This window comes from Oncorhynchus clarkii, chromosome 17 (genome assembly GCF_045791955.1).
Source record: "Oncorhynchus clarkii lewisi isolate Uvic-CL-2024 chromosome 17, UVic_Ocla_1.0, whole genome shotgun sequence".
NCBI classification, from domain to species: domain Eukaryota; kingdom Metazoa; phylum Chordata; class Actinopteri; order Salmoniformes; family Salmonidae; genus Oncorhynchus; species Oncorhynchus clarkii.
In genome coordinates this window covers 84,773,845-84,801,738 of record NC_092163.1, presented here as the reverse complement: position 1 = coordinate 84,801,738, position 27,894 = coordinate 84,773,845, and the positions used below count along the sequence as shown (strand labels likewise).

The 27,894-nt window shown below is 42.6% G+C and overlaps 1 protein-coding gene across 3 annotated transcripts in view; it reads right to left on the bottom strand.

Moving 5' to 3' along the window:
* The window catches only part of LOC139371475 (lysine-specific demethylase phf2-like), a 107,884-nt gene that overhangs the window by 16,426 nt on the left and 63,564 nt on the right, over positions 1–27,894 (bottom strand). For 2 of the 3 annotated variants that reach the window (XM_071111921.1, XM_071111919.1), the window contains exons 14-17: positions 17,137–17,255; positions 13,749–13,912; positions 12,570–12,637; positions 1,363–1,541 (exon numbers count right to left, since the gene is read on the bottom strand). In XM_071111921.1, the coding sequence (XP_070968022.1) occupies positions 1,363–1,541; positions 12,570–12,637; positions 13,749–13,912; positions 17,137–17,255 (530 nt within the window). The remainder of the gene's footprint in view (positions 1–1,362; positions 1,542–12,569; positions 12,638–13,748; positions 13,913–17,136; positions 17,256–27,894) is intronic. The other variant, XM_071111920.1, reaches the window with a different exon arrangement.

Genomic DNA, 27,894 nt, shown 5'->3' with positions numbered 1-27,894 from the left:
AGAAAGTCATTTTCATTTCAAGTTAAGTGTACTGTTAGCTAGCTAGCCAAAGTTAGCTGGCTGGTTCACTACTTCACATTATGTGTATGATCTGTGTAGTAATATTATTTGTATCTCAGAGCCATTTGCTTTGCTAGTTATATCCTAATATTAGCTAGCTAACATTGTACCCGGTTGGTTAGCTACCTGCAGATTCATGCAGGGTAGCAACTTCACGAGTCAGGATTATGGTTCATTGTTCAGCTCGCTAGCTAGCTAGCTAAATGTCTAAAGAAAAGACTCCACTATGAAAGTAACCATTTCAATAGAATGTTCATGATGTCACTGTGAAAACTGTTGATAGACATAGCTGGTAAATTCGCTATCTACTACGATTTCTCTCTTCTGAGTGTGCCAGAGTGCAGAATAACTTATGAATTTACGAACGCTCAACACCAGTTGAATATAGCCGGTGTCAGTAAACATTGGCAAAAATAGAGTAATTAAATTGTTGCCAGCAGCACATTTGCAGTTACCAACGCTCTGGATAACATAAAAACAGCCTAACCAGCTCTGCTCGGATGAGTAAAATGGTCAGAGTGAGGTGTTCTCTCATTTGTGTCTGGAAGTAGCTAGTTAGCTTGGTTGCTTCACTGCTGTTGTTAGGACAGAATGGCTCGGATCAACTCTTAAAGAGATGGGTGGGGCTAAAGCTTAACAGGGTGTGAATGATGCTGAATGGGTGTAGACAAAGAGCTCTCCAGTTGGTGTACCAAAATATTTAAAGGACATTTTCTCAAAAGTGGGTTTACAAGTTTATCAACTTTCAAAACAGAATAACTTTCCCCATTGTTCCTCGACTGTAGTGTACCATGCTGTGATGTCATGTTGTTTTGCAACCATGCTGTGTTGTCATGTTGTGTTGCTACCATGCTGTGCTGTCATGTTGTCATGTTGTGTTGCTACCATGCTGTGTTGTCATGTTGTGCTGCTACCATGCTGTGTTGTCATGTTGTGTTGCTACCATGCTGTGTTGTCATGTTGTGTTGCTTCCATGCTGTGTTGTCATGTTGTGTTGCTACCATGTTGTTGTCATGTTGTGTTGCTACCATGCTGTGTTGTCATGTTGTGTTGCTACCATGCTGTGTTGTCATGTTGTTGTCATGTTGTGTTTTCACAATGCTGTGTTGTCGTCTTAGGTCACTCGTTATGTAATGGTATCTCTCTTATCGTGATGTGTGTTTTGTCATATATTTTCATTTTGTATTTTTAATCCCAGCCCCCATCCTCGCAGGAGGCCTTTTGCCTTGTGGTAGGCCATAAATAAGAATTTGTTCTTAACTGGCTTGCCTAATTAAATTAAGGTATAAAAAAATGATGTACCTGTTGACGCTGTAGTCGATGCCGCCCACTGCTTTGCTGGCCTGTAGTAGGTCCAGGATGCCTGCTGTGCTTCCCGCCTTCTTCTTTACCTTCAAGTTACGACCTTTCAACTCCCGCTTGACCTCTGGCTTGACTTCTGTGTCGATGTGGAGCGACTCTTCATCTGATGAGTCAGTCTTCTGAGAATGGAATAGAGCAACACGTTTTATTGTACAACACACTGAACACAAGAAGAGCATATAACTTTATAATTCACTGTGAAACGGAAACACACCACAGGCACACAATGACGCCTGACAGCCAGACGTACACCTGATCTACGTCACACAGGTGATCCCAGACATGACCCGTCAGTTAGGATACATTCCTACTACTATTATAACTATGACCTGGTTGAATGGGGCAGTAGGAGTTTTTAAAATTTATTTTACCTTTATTTAACTAGGCAAGTCAGTTAAGAACAAATTCTTATTTTCAATGACGGCCTAGGAACAGTGGGTTAACTGCCTGTTCAGGGGCAGAACGACAGTTTTGTACCTTGTCAGCTTGGGGGTTTGAACTTGCAAAATCCGGTTACTCGTCCAACGCTCTAACCACTAGGCTACCCTGCCACCCCAGGAGTGGGATATACAGTACAACACCTCCCCTACTTAAACACACCCAGTACTACTGATCCTCATGACAATAGTGATGGAGGCCTGTAACAGCTGGATCTAGGTCTCTAGGTCTCTCTCTCTCTCTATCTCTCTCTCTCAAGGGTCATATTATGTCTATATACAGTGGGGCAAAAAAGTATTTAGTCAGCCACCAATTGTGGAAGTTCTCCCACTAAAAAAGATGAGAGAGGCCTGTAGGTACACTTCAAATATGACAAACAAAATGAGAAAAGAAATCCTGAAAATCACATTGTGGGATTTTTAATGAATTTATTTGCAAATTATGGTGGAAAATAAGTGTATTTTTTTGTACAGTGTTGTAACGATGTGCAAATAGTTAAAGTTCTTCACTGGTTGCCCTTTTCTTGTGGCAACAAGACGTCTTGCTGCTGTGATGGCACACTGTGGTATTTCACCCAGTAGATATGAGAGTTTGTCAAAAATTTAGTTTGTTTTCTAATTCTTTGTGGATCTGTGTCACTGGGATCTACAGTTTGAACCCACAGCTGTGTCTGGCTCCACACCCACCCTGCCCGGCCATCTAGATGTGTGAAGGTTGTCTTTTCTGTAGGGAAGGTAATGATCCATCATGTATGACATTCCTGGGAGTGTGTAAACTTAAATGTTGTATCACCATAGGATTTTTGTATGCTCTCTGTAGTTATGTAGTTGAAAATGTATCAATGTGGGCAAACTCGAGGCAGACTTGGAACAAAATATTGTGCAGTAAAATAATTCTCCACTGGATGAGTCTGAAACTTTGCAAACACACTGCTGTTAGAATTATATTTTACCGGATCTAATATGTTATATTCTGCTACATTAATTCCACAAACTTCTAAGTGTTTCCTTTCAAATGGTTGTTGAGTGGACCCAAGACCTCACAACCATGAAGGGCAATGGATCCTATAACTGATTCAAGTATTTTTAGACAGATCCTAATTGGTATTTAAAATGTTATGTTCCTTTTGATGGCATAGAAGGCCCTTCTTGCCTTGTCTGTCAGATCGTTCACAGCTTTGTGGAAGTTACCTGTGGTACTGATGTTTAGGCCGAGGTATGTCTAGTTTTTTGTGTGCTCTAGGGCAACGGTGTCTAATGGAATTTGTATTTCTGGCCCTGGAGACTGGACCTTTGTTGGAACACCATTTGTTAGTCTTACTAAGATTTACTGTCAGGGACCAGGTCTGACAGGGACCAGGTCTGACAGGGACCAGGTCTGACAGGGAGAGACGAAGGTCGAAAGCCATGCGTCCTCCGAAACACAACCCAACCAAGCTGCACTGCGTCTTAACACAGCGCTCATCCAACCTGGAAGCCAGTCACACGAATGTGTCGGAGGAAACACCGTCCACCTGGCGACCTGGTTAGCGTGCACTGCGCCTGGCCCGCCACAGGAGTCACTAGTGCGCGATGAGACAAGGATGTCCCTACCGGCCAATTAGGATATCCCACTGACAATTAATCTTGATGGTTGTACAGTCGTCTCAAATAAAACTGTGAAGGACCTCGGCGTTACTCTGGACCTGATCTCTCTTTTGACGAACATATCAGACTGTTTTCCATCTACGTAACATTGCAAAAATCAGAAACTTTCTGCCCAAAAATTATGCAGAAAAATTCATCCATGCTTTTGTTACTTCTAGGTTAGACTACTGCAATGCTCTACTTTCCGGCTACCCGGATAAAGCACTAAATAAACTTCAGTTAGTGCTAAATACGGCTGCTAGAATCCTGACTAGAACCCAAAAATTTGATCATATTACTCCAGTGCTAGACTTCCTACACTGGCTTCCTGTTAAGGCAAGGGATGATTTCAAGGTTTTACTGCTAACCTACAAAGCATTACATGGGCTTGCTCCTACCTATCTTTCCGATTTGGTAGTGCCGTACATACCTACACATACGCTACGGTCACAAGACACAGGCCTCCTTACTGTCCTTAGAATTTCTAAGCAAACAGCTGGAGGCAGGGCTTTCTCCTATAGAGCTCCATTTCTATGGAATGGTCTGCCTACCTACCCTGCGAGAGACGCAGACTCGGTCTCAACCTTTAAGTCTTTACTGAAGACTCATATCTTCAGTAGGTCCTATGGTTGAGTGTAGTCTGGCCCAGGAGTGTGAAGGTGAACGGAAAGGCTCTGGAGCAATGAACCGCCCTTGCTGTCTCTGCCTGGCCGGTTCCCCTCTTTCCACTGGGATTCTCAGCCTCTAACCCTATTACAGGGGCTGAGTCACTGGCTTACTGGTGCTCTTCCATGCCGTCCCTGGGAGGGGTGCGTCACTAGAGTGGGTTGAGTCACTGATGTGATCTTCCTGTCTGGGTTTCCCCACCTTGGGTTGTGCCGTGGCGGAGATCTTTGTGGGCTATACTCGGCCTTGTTTCAGGATGGTAAGTTGGTGGTTGAAGATATCCCTCTAGTGGTGTGGGGGTTGTGCTTTGGCAAAGTGGGTGTGGATATATCCTTCCTGTTTGGCCCTGTCCGGGGGTATCTTCGGATGGGGCCACAGTGTCTCCTGACCCCTCCTGTCTCAGCCTCCAGTATTTATGCTGCAGTAGTTAATGTGTCAGGGGGCTAGGGTCAGTTTGTTATATCTGGAGTACCTCTCCTGTCTTATCCGGCGTCCTGTGTGAATTTAAGTATGCTCTCTCTAATTCTCTCTTTCTTTCTCTCTCTCGGAGGGCCTGAGCCTTAGGACCATGCCTAGGACTACCTGGCATGATGACTCCTTGCTGTCCCCAGTCCACCTGGCCGTGCTGCTGCTCCAGTTTCAACTGTTCTGCCTGCGGCTATGGAATCCTTACCTGTTCACCAGACGTGCTACCTGTCCCAGACCTCTTATTTGACCATGCTGGTCATTTATGAACATTGGAACATCTTGGCCATGTTCTGTTATAATCTCCACCCGGCACAGCCACAGGACTGGCCTCCCCTCATAGCCTGGTTCCTCTCTAGGTTTCTTCCTAGGTTTTGGCCTTTCTAGGGAGTTTTTCTTAGCCAACGTGCTTCAACACCTGCATTGCTTGCTGTTTAGGGTTTCTGTATAGCACTTTGAGATATCAGCTGATGTACGAAGGGCAGACACCGACAAGCTAAACGTCAGTATAGAGATAAAGAGGAGTCGCAATTCAATGGCTCAGACATGAGACGTATGTGGCAGGGACTACAGACAATCACGGACTACAAAAGGAAAACCAGCCACGCCGCCAAGACCGACATCTTGCTTCCAGGCAGGCTAAACATATTCTTCGCAAGCTTTGAGGATAACACACTGACATTGACAGGGCCCGCTACCAAGGACTGTGGGCTGTTCTTCTCCGTGGCCGATGTGAGTAAAACATTTAAACGTGTTAACCGTCGCAAGGCTGACAGCCCAGACGAAATACCTAACCGTGTCCTCAGAGCATGCGCAGACCAGCTGGCTGGAGTGTTTATGGACGTATTCAGAGCAAGGGGAACAATTACTCCAAGTCTCAGAGCGAGTGACGTTTGAAACGCTATTAGCGCGCACCCCGCTAACTAGCTAGTCATTTCACATCGGTGTGACGACCCTCCCACTCTGTCTGCCGTATTCTCTCTTTGTTCTTGTTTCCTTATTAGGACGCCGGTGGGCAGAGTTCGGAGGGTCGTCAGCTACATGGGAAACACCTGGGCCCGGTGTGTCCCAGGATAAACACACCACTTCCCCATTCATGGAGGAGACCCTCTCCATGCAGGCACCTTTACAGATTTTGTTATGTATCTTGTTTGCCTTTTGGTTGTTTGCTTTGGCACCTTTCAACACCCTGCATTATGACATTCATGCATGCAAAACACTCACTTACACTACTGATTACTGATTACACACACCATTGTACAGTATACTTAGTTACTTTATTTAATAAATATATGTTTTGTTACTCCTTATCTCCACGTTGTCTCCCTTTTGTTACGGGCTTTGAGCCGGTTCGTGACAAGGGTTACACCAGCCTAATCTCGGGAGTTGATAGGCTTGAAGTCATAAACAGCAGAGCTGCTGGCAAAACACATGAAAGTCATGTTTGAATGAATGCTTACGACCCTGCTGCTGCCTACCACCGCTCAGTCAGACTGTTCTATCAAATCATAGACTTAATTGTAATATAATAACACACAGAAATACGAGCCTCAGCTCATTAATATGGTCGAATCCGGAAACTATCATCTCGAAAACAAGACATTTATTATTTCAGTGAAATACGGAACCGTTCCGTATTTTATCTAACTGGTGGCATCCATAAGTCTTCAATGTTATGTCATAATTACGTAAAATTCTGGCAAATTAGGCGGCCCAAACTGTTGCATATACACTGACTCTGCGTGCAATGAACGCAAGAGAAGTGACACAATTTCACCTGGTTAATATTGCCTGCTAACCTGGATTTCTTTTAGCTAAATATGCAGGTTTAAAAATATATACTTCTGTGTACTGATTTTAAGAAAGGCATTGATGTTTAGGGTTAGGTACACATTGGCGCAATGATATGCACCGCATCGATTATATGCAACGCAAGACACGCTAGATAAACTAGTAATATCATCAACCATGTGTAGTTAACTAGTGATTATGATTGATTGATTGTTTTTTATAAGTTTAATGCTAGCTAGCAACTTACTTTGGCTTCTTACTGCATTCGCGTAACAGGCGAGGCAGTTAACCCACCCGTCCTAGGCCGTCATTGAAAATAAGAATGTGTTCTTAACTGACTTGCCTAGTTAAAAAAATATTAAATAAAGGTGTTAAAAATTATTTTTTTTTAAATCGTCCAAATCGGTGTCCAAAAATACCGATTTCCGATTGTTAATGAAAACTTGAAATCGGCCCTAATTAATCGGTTAATCGGTCGACCTCTAGTGTCTGTCTCAGGGTTCTCGTTTTACACTATTCTGATTTTCCACCCTCCGCCAATACAGGGGTAGTGTGCTCTTATAGCTGTGTGCCATGCCCAGGGATGGTCTGTGTGGAAGATTAAGTTGATTACGTTCCCATTTTTGTAGCAGTCAGCAAAGTGTCTCTAGATTGTCCATGAGGAGCTTCTGTTTGCACTCTTCCGTGCCTTGTCATTTTTTATATCCAAGGGGTCCTGTACTGTGGTGGAGGGAAGCCATGGAGCAGGGGGCCAAAGAGGCCTCTGCATCTGGGTGGGAGAGGTACTCTGCTCTCTTTCTCTCTCTCTCAATGTGTGGTGGAGGGAAGCCATGGAGCAGGGGGCCAAAGAGGCCTCTGCATCTGGGTGGGAGAGGTACTCTGCTCTCTTTCTCTCTCACTCTCAATGTGTGGTGTCCTTTGGCCCGGCGCTGCACAGCGCTGCCTTTGATTCACACACGCTTCACTCACACACATGTGATTTCCATTGCAACATAGAGGATCACACGGAATTCATTAATGACCACGTGGACGGAGAAAATATTCCAGAATGTTTTCCTCTGACTGTTGGGATCTTAGAAGCAGTCATTAGGCCGTTGTCTTAATGGACGTCTAACTGTAGATATCAGAGTCCTTCTGGATGTTAGAGAATCTCTAGACATTAACCTGTTAACACTATGAACCTGATAACACTATGGACCTGATATTAACACTATGAACCTGATAACACTATGGACCTAATATTAACACTATGAACCTGTTATTAACACTATGAACCTGATATGAACACTATGAACCTGATATTAACACTATGAACCTGATATTAACACTATGAACCTGATAACACTATGAACCTGATAACACTGAACCTGATATTAGCACTATGAACCTGATATTAACACGATGAACCTGATATTAACACTATGAACATGAAAACACTATGGACCTGATATTAACACTATGAACCTGTTAACACTATGAACCTGATAACACTATGAACCTGTTAACACTATGGACCTGTCAACACTATGGACCTGATATTAACACTATGGACCTGATATTAACACTATGGACGTGTTAACACTATGACCCTGGTATTAACACTATGGACCTGATATTAACACTATGGACCTGATATTAACACTATGAACCTGTTAACACTATGAACCTGTTATGAACACTATGAACCTGATATTAACAATATGAACCTGATATTAACACTATGAACCTGTTATGAACACTATGAACCTGATATTAACACTATGAACCTTATATTAACACTATGGACCTGGTATTAAACTATGAACATGATAACACTATGGACCTAATATTAACACTATGGACCTGATATTAACACTATGAACCTGTTAACACTATGAACCTGATATTAACACTATGAACCTGGTAACACTATGAACCTGTTATGAACACTATGAACCTGATATTAACACTATGAACCTGATATTAACACTATGAACCTGTTATGAACACTATGAACCTGATATTAACACTATGAACCTTATATTAACACTATGGACCTGATATTAACACTATGAACATGATAACACTATGGACCTAATATTAACACTATGGACCTGATATTAACACTATGAACCTGTTAACACTATGGACCTGATATTAACACTATGAACCTGATATTAACACTATGAACCTGATATTAACCCTATGAACCTGAAAACACTATAATCCTGATATTAACACTATGAAACTGATAGTAACACCATGAACCTGTTAACACTATGAACCTGATATTACCACTATGGACCTGTTATTAACTCTATGAACCTGATATTAACACTATGAACCTGTTAACACTATGGACCTGATATTAACACTATAAAACTAATATTAACACTATAAACCTGAAATTAACACTATGGACCTGTTATTAACACTATGAACCTGAAATTAACACTATGAACCTGATACTAACACTATGAACCTGTTATGAACACTATGAACCTGATATTGACACAATGAACCTGCTATGAACCTGTTAACACTATGAACCTAATTATAACACTATGAACCTAATTATAACACTATGCACCTGTTATGAACACTATAAACCTGATATTAACACTACGAACCTGTTAACACTATGGACCTGTTAACACTATGGACCTGTTAACACTATGAACCTGATTTTAACACTATGAACCTGTTAACACTATGAACCTGTTAACAGTATGGGCCTGATAGTAACACTATGAACCTGATAATAAGACTATGAACCTGATAATAACACTATGAACCTGAAATGAACAGTATGAACCTGATGTTAACACTATGACCCTGATATTAACACTATGAGCCTGTTAACACAGTTAATCTAATATTACAATTATGAACCTGATATTAACATCTTGAACCTGATATTAACACTATGAACCTGATAATAACACGATGACCCTGATAATAACACTATGAACCTAATATTAACACTATGAACCTGATATTAACACTATGAACCTGTTATGAACACTATGAACCTGATATTAACACTATGAACCTGATAATAACACTATGAACCTGATATTAACACTATGAACCTGTTAACAATATGAACCTAATTATAACACTATGAACATGTTAACACTATGAACCTGATGTTAACACTATGAACCTGATATTAACACTATGAACCTGATGTTAACACTATGAACCTGATGTTAACACTATGAACCTGATGTTAACACTATGAACATGTTAACACTATGAACCTGATATTAACACTATGAACCTGATATTAACACTATGAACCTGATGTTAACAATATGAACCTGTTATTAACACTATGAACCTGTTAAAACTATGAGCCTGATATTAACACTATGAACCTGTTATGAACACTATGAACCTGATATTAACAAAAAAATATATTTTACCTCAGTTAAGAACAAATTCTTATTTTCAATGACAGCCTAGGAACAGTGGGTTAACTGCCTGTTCAGGGGCAGAACGACAGATGTGTACCTTGTCAGCTCGGGGGCTTGAACTTGCAACCTTCTGGTTACTAGTCCAACACTCTAACCACTAGGCTACCCTGCCGCCCCTATGAACCTATTATGAACACTATGAACCTGATATTAACACTATGAACCTGTTATGAACACTATGAACCTGATAACACTATGAACCTGATATTAACACTATGAACCTGTTATTAACACTATGAACCAGATATTAACACTATGGACCTGATATTAACACTATGAACCTGATAACACTGTGAACCTGTTAACACTACGAACCTGATATTAACACTATGAACCTGATATTAACACTATGAACCTGTTATTAACACTATGAACCAGATATTAACACTATGGACCTGATATTAACACTATGAACCTGATAACACTGTGAACCTGTTAACACTACGAACCTGATATTAACACTATGAACCTGATATTAACACTATGAGCCTGATATTAACACTATGAACCTGATATTAACACTATGAACCTGATATTAACACTATGAACCTGATAACACTGTGAACCTGTTAACACTATGAGCCTGATATTAACACTATGAACCTGATATTAACACTATGAACCTGATATTACCACTATGAACCTGATATTAACACTATGAACCTGATAGACGCTATGGTGGATGTGTAACCAGGCCAGTCCAGCACTGCTCTGCTCAGCTCAGTAGTGGTAGATGGCGCTGACAGAAATGGCAGCTCTGCTTCTAGCAATTTTGCAGTATTTCGTTTTTTTGTCTTATTACATACAGCCGGAAAGAACTTTTGGATTTGAGTGCGAGGAAAACTCACCATTACGAGCAGGAATATGACATTCCGAATTGGATAATTAGTTCTTACCCCCCAGTGCAATTGAACTTATCCCAGAGGCTGTTCCAAGACGCTGCCGGCAGAGAAGAGGTATTCGGAGTGGACCTCTAGTCCGACTCAGGAGGCATGCACAATATCCACCCCTTCCAACTCTGGACAATAACGTAGACGAGCTCAGGGCGAGGATCTCCTTTCAGAGAGACATCAGGGATTGTAACATATTCTGTTTCACGGAGTCATGGCTCTCTCTGGATGTACTGTCCCCGTCCATACAGCCAGCTGGGTTCTCAGTACATCACACAGACAGGAATAAAGAACTCTCCAGAAAGAAGAAAGGGTCGTGGTCAGGTAGGGTGGAGGTGATATGGTCCTTGACTACTCTCTCAAAGCACTTCATGATGACGGAAGTGAGTGCTACGGGGCGGTAGTCATTTAGCTCAGTTACCTTAGCTTTCTTGGGAACAGGAACAATGGTGGCCCTCTTGAAGCATGTGGGAACAGCAGACTGGGATAGGGATGGATTGAATATGTCCGTAAACACACCAGCCAGCTGGTCTGCGCATGCTTTGAGGGTGCGGCTGGGGCTGCAGCCTTGCGAGGGTTAACACGTTTAAATGTTTTACTCACCTCAGCTGCAGTGAAGGAGAGTCCGCATGTTTTGGTTGCGGGCCGTGTCAGTGGCACTGTATTGTCCTCAAAGCAGGCAAAAAAGTTATTTAGTCTGCCTGGGAGCAAGGCATCCTGGTCCGTGACTGGGCTGGTTTTCCTTTTGTAATCCGTGATTGACTGTAGACCCTGCCACATACCTCTTGTGTCTGAGCCGTTGAATTGAGATTCTACTTTGTCTCTATACTAACGCTTAGCTTGTTTGATTGTCTTGCGGAGGGAATAGCTACACTGTTTGTATTCGGTCATGTTTCTGGTCACCTTGCCCTGGTTAAAAGCAGTGGTTCGCGCTTTCAGTTTCACGCGAATGCTGCCATCAATCCACGGTTTCTGGTTTGGGAATGTTTTAATCGTTGCTATGGGAACGACATCTTCAACGCACGTTCTAATGAACTCGCTCACCGAATCAGCGTATTCGTCAATGTTGTTGTTTGACGCAATACGAAACATATCCCAGTCCACGTGATGGAAGCAGTCTTGGAGTGTGGAATCAGATTGGTCGGACCAGCGTTGAACAGACCTCAGCGCGGGAGCTTCTTGTTTTAGTTTCTGTCTGTAGGCAGGGAGCAACAAAATTGAGTCGTGGTCAGCTTTTCCGAAAGGAGAGCGGGGGAGGGCCTTATATGCGTTGCGGAAGTTAGAATAGCAGTGATCCAAGGTTTTGCCAGCCCTGGTTGCGCAATCGATATGCTGATACAATTTAGGGAGTCTTGTTTTCAGATTAGCCTTGTTAAAATCCCCAGCTACAATGAATGCAGCCTCCGGATATATGGATTCCAGTTTGCAAAGAGTCAAATAAAGTTTGTTCAGAGCCATCGATGTGTCTGCTTGGGGGGGAATATATACGGCTGTGATTATAATCGAAGAGAATTCCCTTGGTAGATAATGCGGTCGATGCATTGCATTGCTCGTCTTAATATGTATATATTTCTTAATTCCATTATTTTACTTTTAGCTGTGTGTATTGTTGTGAATTGTTAGGTATTACTGCATTTTGCTACACATGCAATAACATCTGCTAAATATCTGTATGTGACCAATAACATTTGATTTGATTTGATTTAGTGTGAAAAGGGTCTGAGTGAACAGAATGTTAGACATTCTATTACTGGTCTTTACTTTGAGTATAGAAGGATATTATTGGTCATACCTTGGGGGAGGAGCTTACATACCTTGACATCAGAGGGGATAAGCTTTGGCTTCTTGGATGGCTGGATTGCTTCTTTGATGTTTGACAGGACTGGCAGGGAGAGAAGAGAGAGTCAATCAACAACTATCCAATCACAAGAGAGTGTCTAATCAACAACTTGCCAATCAGAAGACAGGACTACTCTTTCACAATCTCAATAAACCTAAGGTGAACTTTAATAGATTTATTTACTGCAGTATTGTGACAAAGAAATATATACAGTGCCTTTGGAAAGTATTCAGACCCCTTGACTTTTTCCACATTTTGTTATGTTACAGCCTTATTCTGAAATGGATTAAACTGTTTTCTAATTTAAATGAGAACTGAAATATCAACATTTACATAAGTATTCCTTTACTCTGTACTTTGTTGAAGCACCTTTGGCAGTGATTACAGCCTTGAGTCTTCTTGGGTATGACCATACAAGCTTGGAACACCTGTATTTGGGGAGTTTCTCCCATTCTTCTGTGGAGATCCTCTCAAGCTCTGTCAGGTTGGATTGGGAGCGTCGCTGCAAAGTTATTTTCAAGTCTCTCCAGAGATGTTAGATCGGGTTCAAGTCCAGGCTCTGGCTGGGCCACTCAAGGACCAAGGACATTCAGAGACTTGTCCCGAAGCCACCCCTGTGTTGTCTTGGCTGTGTGAAGGAGGATCAATGGAAACAGGATGCACCTGAGCTCAATTTTGAGTCTCATAGCAAAAGCTCTGAATACTTATGTAAATAAGGTATTTCTGTTTTCGCTTTGTCATTATGGGGTATTGTGTGTAGATTGCTGAGGATTTGTGGAATGTGGAAAAAGTATGTAATACAAAGCTAGAAACTGTGATATAGCTTTTCTTGGCTGAAGTATGTAGTGGTGTGATATAATATTTTGCCAATATATAAATTAGCATAACTTGGCGCATTTTAGCTGCCCAATCGTAGTAAATTCTACCTGAAGGAAGTATTGACTTTCAAATAGAAAGTAGATATTCTCTAGGACTAGATTGACCAGGGACAGGTGATAAACAATAGGGGGTAGTGTGTCACCAAGTTCTGAGGTAATGTTCCAGGGCACTCAGGTAAACAATTGCCAACATTCGCAGTATTTGGAGCCACTGAGCTGCCAATTGTGGGGCATTTTACCTGACGGTAATATTTACTTTCAAACAGAAAACTCACAGGATAAGTCTCTCTTTTTCCTCCTGATGGGGAACTCATCAATCTTCAGCTCTCCTTCGTCTGACACGTACTCATACTCGTCTCTCACCGGCTTGGCCTTGTCCTCTTTTAGGTTTTGTAACGAGCTGAACACACTGGAGTTAGTCTGGGGCTTCAGCTTAGAACTGAGAGAGAGAGAAACATACACAGATTAACCCTTTACACTGGTGGGAACTTGGACATTTCCTGCCAGAATAAATATGAAAAGCATAACCATGGAAGCAATTAAAAGGGAACAGTTTCAAGATAATGGGAAAATGATTAGACCAAAGTTGAGGACACAACTATTCAATGGCCCAAGACTGAATACAAAACATTACACTGTGGATTTCATGTGCATTTTACATTTTCTGTACTTTTCTCCACATTCGTTTATAACGAAATCTGAAAATACTCTGGATACACTTAGTAACATCATAAGAATATTCCTGGAAAATGTGGAGAAGGTGCAACATAAGACAATAAAATGACAAGGGTTTGAGTGAGCAGACAGACGCACTAGTGTCTACAATTGGAAACTAACTTTACTTTACTATACTTTACGACACAGAGCAGTCTCCTACTAGAAAATGCATTATGAATGAAGATTCTCCGACTAGAAGGTTCTTTATGACTCAGAGAACAGTCTCCAACTAGAAGGTTCTTTATGACTCAGAGAACAGTCTCCTACTAGAAGGTGCTTTATGACTCAGAGAACAGTCTCCAACTAGAAGGTTCTTTATGACTCAGAGAACAGTCTCCTACTAGAAGGTGCTTTATGACTCAGAGAACAGTCTCCAACTAGAAGGTGCTTTATGAATCATGAGAAGTGTCTCCAACTAGAAGGTACTTTATGACTCAGAAGAGTCTCCAACTAGAAGGGGCTTCCTGACAGTGAAGAGTCTCCAACAAGAAGGTGTTTAATGACTCAGAGCAGTCTCCTATTAGAAAATATTCTATGAATCAGAAGAGTCTCCAACTAGAAGGTTCTTTACAACTCAGAGAAGGATCTCTACCTAGAAGGTGCTTTATGACTCAGAGAAGAGTCTCCAACTAGAAGATGCTTTGTGAATCATAAGAAGTTTCCAAATAGACGGTGCTTTATGACTCAGAGCAGTCTCGAACTAGGAGATATTCTATGAAACAGAAGAGTCTCCAACTAGAAGGTTATTTACAACTTAGAGAAGGATCTCCACTAGAAGGTGATTTATGACTCAGAGAAGAGTCTCCAACAAGTTGCTTTATGACTCAGAGAAGAGTCTCCAACTAGAAGGTGCTTTACGACTCAGAGCAGTTGCCTACTAGAATATGTTTTATAAATATGAAAAGTCTCCAACTAGATTCAGAGAAGGGTTACACTAGAAGGTGCTTTAAGACTCAGAGAAGAGTCTCCAACTAGAAAGTGATTTATGACTCAGAGAAGAGTCTCCAACACAAAGGTGATATATGACTTAAAGCAGTCTCTAGTAGATGACTCAGAGAAGAATCTCCATCTAGAAGGTGCTTTATGACTCAGAGCAGTCTCCTATTAGAAGACACTTTATTACTCAGAGCAGTCTCCAAATAGAAGTTGCTTTATGACTCAGAGAAGAGTCTCCAACTAGAAGGTGCTTTATGACTCAGAGCAGTCTCCAACCAAAAGGTTCTTTACGACTCAGGAGTCTCCAACTAGAAGGTGCTTTATGACTTAGAGAAGAGTCTTCATCTAGAAGTTGCTTTATGACTCAGAGAAGAGTCTCCAACTAGAAGGTGCTTTATGACTCAGAGCAGTCTCCAACCAAAAGGTTCTTTATGACTCAGAAGAGTCTCCAACTAGAAGGTGCTTTATGACTTAGAGAAGAGTCTTCATCTAGAAGATGCTTTATGACTCAGAGAAGAGTATCAAACAAGAAGGTGATTTATGACTCAGAGGAGTCTCCAACTAGAAGTTTCTTTATGACTCAGAAGAGTCTCCAACTAGAAGGTTCTTAATGACTCAGAAGAGTCTCCAACTAGAAGGTGCTTTATGACTCAGAAGAGTCTCCAACTAGAAGGTGCTTTATGACTCTTAAACAAAAAGGTGATTTATGACTCAGAACAGTCTACAATTAGGAGGTGCTTTATGACTTAGAACAGTCTCAAACTAGTAGACGCTTTATGAATCATGAGAAGAGTCTCAAACTAGAAGGTGCTTTATGACTCCTTAAACAAAAAGGTGATTTATGACTCAGAGAACAGTCTCCATATAGAAGGTGATTTATGGCTCAGAGAAGAGTCTCCAACTAGAAGATGCTTTATGACTCAGAGCAGTCTCCATCTAGAAGGTGCTTTATGACTCAGAATATAATCTTCAATAAGAAGGTGCTTTATGACTTAAAGAAGTCTCCCACTAGAAGATGTTTTATGATTCACGAAGAGTCTCCAACTAGAAGGTGCTTCATGACTCAGAGAACAGTCTCCAACTAGAAGGTGCTTCATGACTCAGAGAACAGTCTCCAACTAGAAGGTGCTTCATGACTCAGAGAAGAGTCTACAACTAGAAGGTGCTTCATGACTCAGAGAAGAGTCTCCAACTAGAAGATGCTTTATGACTAAGAGCAGTCTCCTACTAGAAGATGCTTTATGACCTACTAGAAGATGCTTTAGGAATCATGAGAAGAGTCACCAACTAGAAGGTGCTTTATGACTCGGAAGAGTCTCCAACTAGGAGGTGCTTTATGACTCAGAGAAGTGTCTTAACTAGAAGGTGCTTCATGAATTAGAAGAGTCTCCAACTAGAAGGTGCTTCATGACTCAGAGAAGAGTCTCCAACTAAAAGGTGTTGAAAGACTCAGGAAATAGACTCCAACTAGAAGGTCCTTTATGACTCAGAAAATAGTCTTCAATAAGAATGTGCTTTATGACTCAGAGAACAGTCTCCAACTAGAAGGTCCTTTATGACTCAGAAAATAGTATTCAATAAGCAGGTGCTTTATGACTTAAAGAAGTCTCCCACTAGAAGATGTTTTATGACTCACAAAGAGTCTCCAACTAGAAGGTGCTTTATGAATCATGAGAAGAGTCTCCAACTAGAAGGTTCTTTATGACTCAGAGAAGAGTCTCACTGTGTTTATTAAGCTCTGATGTCAAATATAGCATGTTACTATAACACCACTGTGTTTATAATCTGCCATTTTGAGTAAAACACTTTACAGGATTGTAAGGATGTGAATTCACATTAACAATGGATAGGTCTCACTCTCTCCAAGGACAGATGCATCTCTCACACACACACACACACACACACACACACACACACACACACACACACACACACACACACACACACACACACACACACACACACACACACACACGTGAGAACCACATTGCTCCAGTATACAGTGCTTACCCTAGTAACTTCTTGTGTGTCATTGAAAAGGCAAACTTGTCTTTGTTGCCCGACAGTGGCGTTCTCTCAAACTTGTGCACTTCAGTTTCCATCTTCAATAAGGAATCTGGTTTACTGTTCTGTAATGGACATGAACAACAAAGATCACTTTATGTCATACACTGGCAGAAGGACAGACAACAAGGTGTAGAAAAATGTGTAGAACAGGGTGTAGAACAGGGTGTAGAACAATTTAACAGGACCATACAATTAAAGCATTACAACATGTCCTGTTAGAATATTTGAGGCCTGCTAAAATAATATACCGAATACTCAAATCAGCAAAAAGGTTAATCAAATCAGAGTAAACGGAATCAAATCTGAATTATTGGAATATTTGGGGTCAGCCCCAGTGTTGATCCTGGTTAGGCTGATGAAGATGATCTACTCTGAGATGACCCTGTCGAGGTGACCCTGATGAGATGACCCTGATGAGATGACCCTGACGAGATGACCCTGACGAGGTGACCCTGATGAGGTGACCCTGACGAGATGACCCTGATGAGATGACCCTGATGAGGTGACCCTGATGAGGTGACCCTGATGAGGTGGCCCTGATGACATGACCCTGATGAGGTGGCCCTGATGAGATGACCCTGATGAGGTGGCCCTGATGAGATGACCCTGACGAGGTGACCCTGATGAGGTGACCCTGATGAGGTGGCCCTGATGAGATGACCCTGATGAGGTGACCCTGATGAGGTGACCCTGATGAGGTGACCCTGATGAGATGACCCTGTTTATATGACCCTGAAGAGATGACCTTCCCTGATGAGATAACCTTGATGAGATGACCCCGATGAGTATCGATCTACTCTGAGATGACCTTGGTATATATGTTTTCTGGTCTGTGATGACCTTAGCACACACTGAGTGTGCTAAACATTAGGAACACCTGCTCTTTCCATGACAGACCGACCAGGTGAATCCAGGTGAAATATATGATTCCTTATTGATGTCACCTGTTCAATCCACTTCAATCAGTGTAGATGAAGGGGAGGAGACAGGTTAAAGAAGGATATATAAGCCTTGAGACAATTGAGACATGGATTGCGCATGTGTGTGCCATTCAGAGGGAGAATGGGCAAGACAATATTTAAGTGCCTTTGAACAGGTTATGCAAGTAGATGCCAGGTGCATCGGTTTGTGTCAAGAACTGCAACGCTGCTGGAATTTTTAACGCTCAACAGTTTCCCGTGTGTAACAAGAATGGTCCACCACCCAAAGGACATGCGGCCAACTTGACACAGATGTTAAACTTTTTGAAGCTATGTTACAAAAAAAGAGTTATATATATATGTTCCAGAACACCATGTGAACGATCCTTGGCATCGTGCTCTATGTTTTGGAAGAGAGCCATAGAAGTAATCACAATAAAGAAGAATTCTAAAACATCCTTAAAAGGACCACAAAAAGTAATAGCACTAATAATTACAGGAGTTTACTTCAGAGTCATTAAATTAAGGGAATTATGCCACATTATATCATGCAACGTACAATCTGATGGGAGTCCACTTGACAAAAAAGTATCCATCTTTAGTTGCAACCTGGGTGTCATATTCTCCATTACATACACGTTTCAGTCCCTGAGTCCAGTGAATTAGTTGGAAGCTGTGGTTTGTGCCAATTGACTGTAAACATTTTCTGTGCGATCACTAACAGTACCCTTAAAATGCATATTTATTTTTCACCTTCCAGGTTACAAGTTATTACCCTCAATAAAATGAGAATTGGTTCCAGTGGTAACTCAATGTCTAGGATTGTCTTACAGAACCCCTGTCACTTTATCCCAGAAGAAATATGTGTGGTCTCCTATTGGTCAACCACCCCTCCAACACAGTGCTCAAGCTTTTGGAGCAAATTTCAATATCAAGAAAGTTGTTCTAAAGTATGAAATCTTCCCTTTCCAGGCAAACTCCCTCCACACTGGGCTGATAGTGCATTTGTGACTACTTTCACATATTCTCTCCGATGATTAATCTTCTATCACCACATTCATTTCTATATCCCATTTTCCTTTAACATACTGCGTGTGTTCAGATGTGGTCATCTCTAACCTTTTAGATAACTTTTAGATAACATCCAAAAAGAGGTGGTTATTTCACCTTACTGTGGAAGGACCACCAGAGGGCAGGCTGGGCTCACGGATAGCAGCCCAACAAGGTAACCAAAGGCAATTAAGCACAGCTGACGGTACTAATGACATATTCTCTTCCCCCTACAAAAGAGAGTATGGAACCAGCAGATAGGGGGGGAAAGCTATCTCTGGAGGATGGCCACCAAGAGAGGGGAGCTATCCATGAAGATCCATTAAGAAGATGACAAACCCGTGACTTTTGTTGTAGTTTAAAGATAATTGTATTGTGTTCCTGTTTCATATGTAGAAGAAGATGTGTTTTTCCTTGGGAGATTTTCATTGATTATGTTGGAGTGTTTGTATTGACCAAATTACCTCAATAGAGAACTGTGTTCAATCAAGAAAACCTACTCCTGACTCGTTTATTCCACCTTTCCGCTTTAGAGTGACGCAAAATTACTTGGTCCGCTCACATTGGTGGCGAATGCGGGCATTAGGTGGATAAGTGAGTAAATCAAAATTCTTCCAGTAGACACAGAGGAACCATTCAAGAACGATGGACAACGCCCTACTACAACAGTTTATCACGGCACAGCAGACAACGATAGAACTCCTGCAACAACAGCTGAGCCGGCGAGAAGAAACCTAGAGTTAAGCCAAGAGCAGCTGCTCACGCCATCTTACCTCGTCTCTCCAAGGAGGATGATATCGAGGCCTTCCTCATGACCTTCGAAAGGACGGCCATCTTGGAAGCCTATTTTGACCTGGATTCCCGCGAAGCTGCGGACTATGGGCAACTAAAAAACGAGATCCTGTCCCGGTGCCAGCAGACTGCCAGAGATAGAGCCGTAAAGTTCCATCAATGGACCTATACGGCTGACCAACCCGTGCTTGCCCAGATCTTCGCACTACTACGACTGACGAAACAGTGGCTGGAACCTGGAAAGGGAGTAGGACATGTAAGAGACCCTCGTAGTGGACAAGATATTGAGGGAATTACCCAGTGACTTAAAGGGTTGTGGGGCAAGCCAACCCGTTGTCAGCCGACGACATAGCCCAGGCGGTGGAAACATATCGGTCTACAGGGGAGTTGTTAAAAAGTGACAAGGAGGAACAAAAGGATTCTCCAAATCCCGTACCACAGCTCACCCCGGCGCGTCCTCACCAAAACGTCCAATCCCCTTCGAGGTGGGAGGAGTCAGCCACCACACAGCAGGGTCGGTGTTATAAATGTCAGTCTCCCGACCATTATGCCCCACAATGTCCTAGCAAGGACGAGTCCATGGTCACGAGTCCATGATCCATCACTGCCCATCCCCACACACCCCGGTTTGAGAGGGCAGGATCAACACTGTTGGTTAGCAGAGATAGCCCCAGCCCCAGAGATTCTGGTTCGAGTCGAAGGACAAGATGTGGCAGCCATTCTCGACTCGGTAAGTATGGTTACGTTAGTAGAGGAACGGATGGTGACCTCCGCAACACTGCTACCAGACAAAGTAGCTGTATCCTGTATCCATGGAGACACCCACTATTACCCCACTGTGAATCTGTCTATTCTCACTCTGAAAGGAAGGTGTACAGTCAGGGCAGGGAAAGTACCCAAGCGAAGACACCTGCGAAGGGTTATACACGACGCAGGAAGGAACGAGCAACCAGGCGCTAAGGGATATATTTGAAGTTCCATCCGAGGAGGGAACCTGGAAGGGATTCTCCTCGGTGACCCCTGGCGGGGATGGGGAACAACCTCCACACCCCTCTACCGAGGTCTACCTGCCCCAGGAATTAAAGGGACAGTTCGGCACCTCGCAGCATAGAGACCCAGACCTAAGGGAGGCCATGAGGAAGTTGAAGGTGATCGACGAGAGGAACGTCGATGGGTCAGGTGAGCCCCCTCTTCCTTACTATGCAATCAGGCGGGGTCTCTTATATTGGGTCGTGTAACAAAGGGGGGAAAACCAGGAATTACTAATGGTGCCTACACCATACAGGGATGCAGTCCTACAGTTAGCCCATTCCCACGTCCTAGGAGGACACCTGGCACGGGACAAGACTATCGACAGAATCATGCAGAGATTCTATTGGCCCCGTGTCACCCGGGATGTGGCCAGGTATTGTAGGACGTGTGATCAACGTCAGCGTACAGCTCCACGGCCACACCTGCGTAACCCTTTGATTCCTCTACCCATCATAGAGACCCCCTTTGAATGCATAACTATGGACCTCGTGGGACCCCTCCCAAACTCCGCCAGAGGACACGAGTCATCCTAGTGGCCGTAGATTACGCTACCAAGTTCCCAGAGGTCATACCCCTGCGTAACATGTCGTCAAAGGGAATTGCCAAGGAATTGTTCATGATGTTCTCTCGGTTGGGCCTTCCCAAGACGATCTTAACCGATCAGGAAACCCTGTTCATGTCCCGGTTGATGAAGGACTTGTGTCGGTTATATCAGGTTCAACAGATACGTACAAGCATATTCCACCCTCAAACAGACGGGTTGTGTGAACGCTTGAACAAAATGATTAAAAGCATGTTGAGAAGAGTGGTGTCCCGAGACGGGAAAAACTGGGACATGCTTCTCCCACACTTAATGTTTGCCCTGAGAGAAGTACCCCAGGCATCCACTGGATTCTCTCCGTTTGAATTGCTCTATGGCAGACCCTGTCGAGGGATCCAAGGAGAGCCAAGAAGACCTGGGAGACCCAACCATGCCCCTTTCGATCCACAATAGAACATGTTACCCTGATGAGACCGCCTGTCAGCAGTGTGGCCCATAGTAAAAGAGCATATGGCGAAGGCACAAAGGACCCAAGGCCGGGCCTATGATAAGTCTGCGACACCCGTGAGTTCACCGTGGGAGAGAAAGTGATGGTGCTCGTGCCCACGGCCGAACACCGCTTGCTGGCACAGTGGAGGGGCCCCTACGAGGTAATGAAAAGGGTCTCACCGGTTAATTACCTCAAGCAACCTGACAGGAGGAAGAAAATCCAACTCTATCACATAAACCTGTTGAAGACGTACCATGGAAGAGAGAAGGAGGTGGCTTTGATGGCCCTGGAGGGCAAAGGAAAAGAGGAGGCTCTACCACAGGTGCGCCGGGGCCAAACTCTCCTACCGTGGCAGTCAAGACAGCTAGACAAGCTGATTATGAATTTCGGTCGGGTATTCCCTCCATTCCCAGGACAAACAGATCCCAGCCCTCGGTTATCTCCGGTACTACCTACTGGGTCGGCGGTTTGCATTAGTTACTGACCATGCGCACCTCACGTGGATGGCTGTTAAAAGAAACATTAACAGAATAGCCAGATGGTTTCTGGCTTTACAACCGTTCTCTTTCCATGTCATCCACAGAGCCGGATCGAAGAACGGGAATGCAGACGGGCTGTCCCGACGCGACCAAGACTGCACGTCTGGCACCCGACCCTCCGGTTCGGTCCTGAGGGGGGAGGTATGTGGAAGCACCACCAGAGGGCAGCTGGGCTCACAGATAGCAGCCCAACAAGGCATGTGAGACAAGATAACCAGAGGCAATTAAGCACGGCTGACGGTACTAATGACATATTCTCTTTCCCCTATAAGAGAGAGAATGGAACCAGCAGATAGGGGGGAAAACTATCTCTGGAGGATGGCCACCAAGAGAGGGGAGCTATCGATTAAGACGGTGACAAACCCGTGACTTTTGTTGTAGTTTAAAGATAGTCGTATTGTGTTCCTGTTTCATCTAGAGAAGATGTATGTTTTTCCTTGGGAGATATTCATTGATTATGTTGGCGTGTTTGTATTGACCAAATTCCCTCAATAGAGAACTGTGTTCAATCAAGAAAACCTTCTCCTGACTCTTATTCCTTTTTCTGCCCATCTTCTAAAGCCTCTGTCCATTATGGATGGCTTAAGGTCGACATCGCTAGTCATTTTCATGGCCCTTGAGAGCGAAGTTGGCATTTCCTGTTTTTCTTACTGCTGTCCATACCTTCAGAGTGTATCTTATCCATTCATTCTTCCATCTAACTTTCTTCCAATGCAATTGGCCTAAAAGGAAGATTTTTGTACAGACCCAAAATCTTGTTTAATCCAAGCCACCAAAGCTTAATTGCGTGGCCCAAAAGTATATATTTTAATTGGGTAAGCCCAGGCCATCTTTATCTTTGGGTAAAAATAGAACTTTGAGTCTCACTCTAGGTCTCTTGTTTAGCCACATGAATTTAGAAAGAAGCTTATCCAACATCTTCAATGTAGACACAGGGACTAGAATGGGTAATGCATGAAATAGAAAGAGCAATCTGGGTAATACAGTTGGGCGAAAAAGTATTTAGTCAGCCACCAATTGTGCAAGTTCTCCCACTTAAAAGGGAGAGAGGCCTGTAATTTACATCATCACACTTCAAATATGACAGACAAAATGAAAAAAAAAAATCCAGAAAATCACGTTGTAGGATTTTTAATTAATTTATTTGCAAATTATGGTGGAAAATAAGTATTTGGTCAATAACAAAAGTTTTCAATACTTTGTTATATACCCTTTGTTGGCAATGACAGAGGTCAAACATTTTCTGTAAGTCTTCACAAGGTTTTCACACACTGTTGCTGGTATTTTGGCCCATTCCTCCATGCAGATCTCCTCTAGAGCAGTGATGTTTTGGGGCTGTTGCTGGGCAACACGGACTTTCAACTCCCTCCAAAGATTTTCTATGGGGTTGAGATCTGGAGACTGGCTAGGCCACTCCAGGACCTTGAAATGCTTCTTACTGTTGTAACTTTAATGTGTTAGAGTTAATGTTTAAGTTAATTCATTGAGCTGTATCTAAAGATATTTCTTTACAGTTATTTGCATATGTAATTGTATTGGTTTGTATTGAATTACGCTTTTTGACTGCAAGTTCCAGAATGCCTTGCGACAGGAATGAGAGAGATTACGCGCCAGTTATGTGCAGGTGCAAAGTGATTAAGCTGATTTTCCGATAGCATCTTACCTGCATTGCTCTGTAGTATCTAAAGTTGTTAAATGTAACGTGAACAAGTATTATTACTAAAAGAAGCTTTCATATCAAACCCGACGTCCCGAGTCATTACTTTGAAGTTAGCAAATCTAAAACTTATGAAGCCACTCCTTCGTTGCCCGGGCGGTGTGTTTGGGATCATTGTCATGCTGAAAGACCCAGCCACGTTTCATCTTCAATGCCCTTGCTGATGGAAGGAGGTTTTCACTCAAAATCTCACGATACATGGCCCCATTCATTCTTTCCTTTACACGGATCAGTCGCCCTGGTCCCTTTGCAGAAAAACAGCCCCAAAGCATGATGTTTCCACCCCCATGCTTCACAGTAGGTATGGTGTTCTTTGGATGCAACTCAGCATTCTTTGTCCTCCAAACACGACGAGTTGAGTTTTTACCAAAAAGTTCTATTTTGGTTTCATCTGACCATATGACATTCTCCCAATCTTCTTCTGGATCATCCAAATGATCTCTAGCAAACTTCAGACGGGCCTGGACATGTACTGGCTTAAGCAGGGGGACACGTCTGGCACTGCAGGATTTGAGTCCCTGGCGGCGTAGTGTGTTACTGATGGTAGGCTTTGTTACTTTGGTCCCAGCTCTCTGCAGGTCATTCACTAGGTCCCCCCGTGTGGTTCTGGGATTTTTGCTCACCGTTCTTGTGATCATTTTGACCCCACGGGGTGAGATCTTGCGTGGAGCCCCAGATCGAGGGAGATTATCAGTGGTCTTGTATGTCTTCCATTTCCTAATAATTGCTCCCACAGTTGATTTCTTCAAACCAAGCTGCTTACCTATTGCAGATTCAGTCTTCCCAGCCTGGTGCAGGTCTACAATTTTGTTTCTGGTGTCCTTTGACAGCTCTTTGGTCTTGGCCATAGTGGAGTTTGGAGTGTGACTGTTTGAGGTTGTGGACAGGTGTCTTTTATACTGATAACAAGTTCAAACAGGTGCTATTAATACAGGTAACGAGTGGAGGACAGAGGAGCCTCTTAAAGAAGAAGTTACAGGTCTGTGAGAGCCAGAAATCTTGCTTGTTTGTAGGTGACCAAATACTTATTTTCCAAAAAAAAATCTAATTTTGCCTGTCATAGTTGAAGTGTACCTATGATAAATTACAGGCCTCATCTTTTTAAGTGGGAAAACTTGCACAATTGGTGGCTGACTAAATACTTTTTTTGCCCCACTGTATATAAATGATGACCCTTTCCACCCCTTAGAGAGCAGCAGAACTTCCCATCACAGTAAATCTGTCTTAATCTTTGAGATCAGCTTAGCATGGCTTCTTGAGTAAAGCTGTGATATGTAGGGTGTTAAAACAATACCCAAATATGTAAACCCTTGTCTAGACCAATGAAAGGAAACGTCTTTATTCAACTGAGATGGATAATTTCCTGAAATAATTATAGCTTCTGAGTTTGCTTCATTCACTTTAAACCTAAACACTTCTTCAAAGCAGCTCAAACAGTGGAAGAGTTCTGGGATAGAGGATATGGGATTTTTTTATATGGTTTTCTGTAACAGGCCTTGTCATTTCCTCATTTTTGCTCTAACTGGCCGTGTCATTTCCTCAATCTGGTTCACTGTTTCTGGCCGTGTCATTTACTCAATCTGGTTCTCTGTAACTGGCCGTGTCATTTACTCAATCTGGTTCTCTGTAACTGGCCGTGTCATTTACTCAATCTGGTTCTCTGTAACTGGCCGTGTCATTTCCTCAATCTGGTTCTCTGTAACTGGCCGTGTCATTTCCTCAATCTGGTTCTCTGTAACTGGCCGTGTAATTTCCTCAATCTGGTTCTCTGTAACTGGCCGTGTCATTTCCTCAATCTGGTTCTCTGTAACTGGCCGTGTAATTTCCTCAATCTGGTTCTCTGTAACTGGCCGTGTCATTTCCTCAATCTGGTTCTCTGTAACTGGCCGTGTCATGTCCTCAATCTGGTTCTCTGTAACAGGCCGTGTCATTTCCTCAAGCTTTAAACAGTTCGGCCTGTTGGCTGGGCCCAGGTTCTAGAAGCTCAAAACAGTTCAGCCTGTTTGTTTAGCTGATCTATATGTGAGTTAAATAAATTATTTCTGTTGGACCTCAGCTTCTCAGCTTTAATTGAACAGAACCACTTACATACTTGTTTTAAAAAGCTTGAATCTGCTTTCTCTTTCTGTTGAAGCATCATTATCATGTCTACATTGGTGTTTTTAAAGCATGCCTAGACAGCCTTGACTCAAACTATTCTGAAACTTACATTATATTAACCTTTCATATTCTGTATGTTATATTAACCTTTACTATTCTCGATCTTACCTAAATTAACTTCTTTATATTTTTGGTCTGCAGCTTCCCTTATATTTACAACTCTAAATGTTCTGTACCTTACCTAACTGAAACTGTTCTGTTCCTTACCTAACACACTGTTCTGTACCTTACCTAACTGAAACTGTTCTGTACCTTACCTAACTGAAACTGTTCTGTTCCTTACCTAACACACTGTTCTGTACCTTACCTAACTGAAACTGTTCTGTACCTTACCTAACACACTGTTCTGTACCTTACCTAACTGAAACTGTTCTGTACCTTACCTAACACACTGTTCTGTACCTTACCTAACTGAAACTGTTCTGTACCTTACCTAACACACTGTTCTGTACCTTACCTAACTGAAACTGTTCTGTTCCTTACCTAACACACTGTTCTGTACCTTACCTAACTGAAACTGTTCTGTACCTTACCTAACACACTGTTCTGTACCTTACCTAACTGAAACTGTTCTGTACCTTACCTAACTGAAACTGTTCTGTTCCTTACCTAACACACTGTTCTGTACCTTACCTAACTGAAACTGTTCTGTACCTTACCTAACACACTGTTCTGTACCTTACCTAACTGAAACTGTTCTGTACCTTACCTAACTGAAACTGTTCTGTTCCTTACCTAACACACTGTTCTGTACCTTACCTAACTGAAACTGTTCTGTTCCTTACCTAACACACTGTTCTGTACCTTACCTAACTGAAACTGTTCTGTACCTTACCTAACTGAAACTGTACTGTTCTGTTCCTTACCTAACAAACTGTTCTGTACCTTACCTAACTGAAACTGTACCATACCTAACTGAAACTGTTCTGTACCTTAACTAACTGAATCTGTTCCGTTCCTTACCTAACTGAAACTGTTCTGTACCTTACCTAACTGAAACAGTTCTGTACCTTACCTAACTGAAACTGTTCTGTACCTTACCTAACTGAAACTGTTCTGTTCCTTACCTAACAAACTGTTCTGTACCTTACCTAACTGAAACTGTACTGTTCTGTTCCTTACCTAACTGAAACTGTTCTGTTCCTTACCTAACTGAAACTGTTCTCTACCTTACCTAACTGAAACTGTTCTGTACCTTACCTAACTGAAACTGTTCTGTACCTTACCTAACTGAAACTGTTCTGTACCTTACCTAACTGAAACTGTTCTGTACTTTACCAAACTGAAACTGTTCTGTACCTTACCTAACTGAAACTGTTCTGTTCCTTACCTAACTGAAACTGTTCTGTTCCTTACCTAACTGAAACTGTTCTGTACCTTACCTAACTGAAACTGTTCTGTTCCTTACCTAACTGAAACTGTTCTGTACCTTACCTAACTGAAACTGTTCTGTACCTTAC